At 44.6% G+C, this 908-nt stretch overlaps 1 protein-coding gene across 1 annotated transcript in view; it reads right to left on the minus strand.

The window, feature by feature from the left end:
* ATP9B (ATPase phospholipid transporting 9B (putative)) overlaps window positions 1-908 on the minus strand; it is a 285,800-nt gene that overhangs the window by 168,806 nt on the left and 116,086 nt on the right. Inside the window, exon 7 of the mRNA XM_007953302.1 lies at window positions 70-164. Coding sequence (XP_007951493.1) covers window positions 70-164 — 95 coding nt within the window. The remainder of the gene's footprint in view (window positions 1-69; window positions 165-908) is intronic.

The following is a 908-nucleotide window of genomic DNA, read 5'->3' on the forward strand; positions in this document are numbered from 1 at the left end:
GAAGAATTACATGATGATTCCTTAGTGCTTGGTGATGGAAGGGCGGGAGTGGAACCAAGGTGGGCTTACCCCCAAGGCCGGCAGGCTCTGCGTGCAGCTCACAGCCACTTTCAGCTTCCAGTCTGTCTCACCATCAAGCTGATCGGTTCGAATGAAGCAGGAACCTTGGAAATAAAAGAGAAACATCTCACCAGCCTTGCACTGTGTCACAGACGGTCACTCTGAGCCCCAGGTTTTCACAGGAAGATGTCATGGCACAAAGAGGGATCCAATGCCACCCGTAGGCGATCCCATCAACAAAAAGCCTTAAAGACAAATTATATTTTACTCACAGAGCATGTGTGCTGAAAAGACACAGGGCAGTAATGACTTTCTTGTAATCAGCTTCCTACTTGCCTTGTTTGCCTAACATGTATTAACTAGTACTTCTTTTAAGAAAGACTGCATTGATCATTTCTAACTTTAATGCACGTTTTTACAATGAAACAGTAAGTATATAAACAAAAAATGGTCAAAAGGGAGTGTGGTGCAATTTTGATGATCAAATATTAGATTTACTACAATGGAGCACAGCTCCAACGCTAAGAACCTGCAAGTCCTTCTCATACCTACAACCGTATCGTACTTTAAACGCAGAGATAAATTGAAGTCAAAACACACAACCCCACCTTGGCCGTGCTCTCATCCCACTTCTCAGGCCTATCCCATAGACACACAGTACACAAGCTGGGCTCCACAATACTCCATACAAGAACCAAAATTTGGTGCAAAACACGAGAGAATGGCAGAGCAAAACAGAGAAAATTCAGCAAAGTGGAAAACGATGTGAAACAAGAGGAACCTGCACCCTTGACTCTGGAGAGACCTCCAGGGTGGACGTTGCTAAGTGAGGAGATCAAGGCACAGAG

The sequence above is a fragment of the Orycteropus afer genome, unplaced genomic scaffold (genome assembly GCF_000298275.1).
Source record: "Orycteropus afer afer isolate SDZICR_OR568_19922 unplaced genomic scaffold, OryAfe1.0 scaffold00385, whole genome shotgun sequence".
Classification (NCBI taxonomy): Eukaryota; Metazoa; Chordata; class Mammalia; order Tubulidentata; family Orycteropodidae; genus Orycteropus; species Orycteropus afer.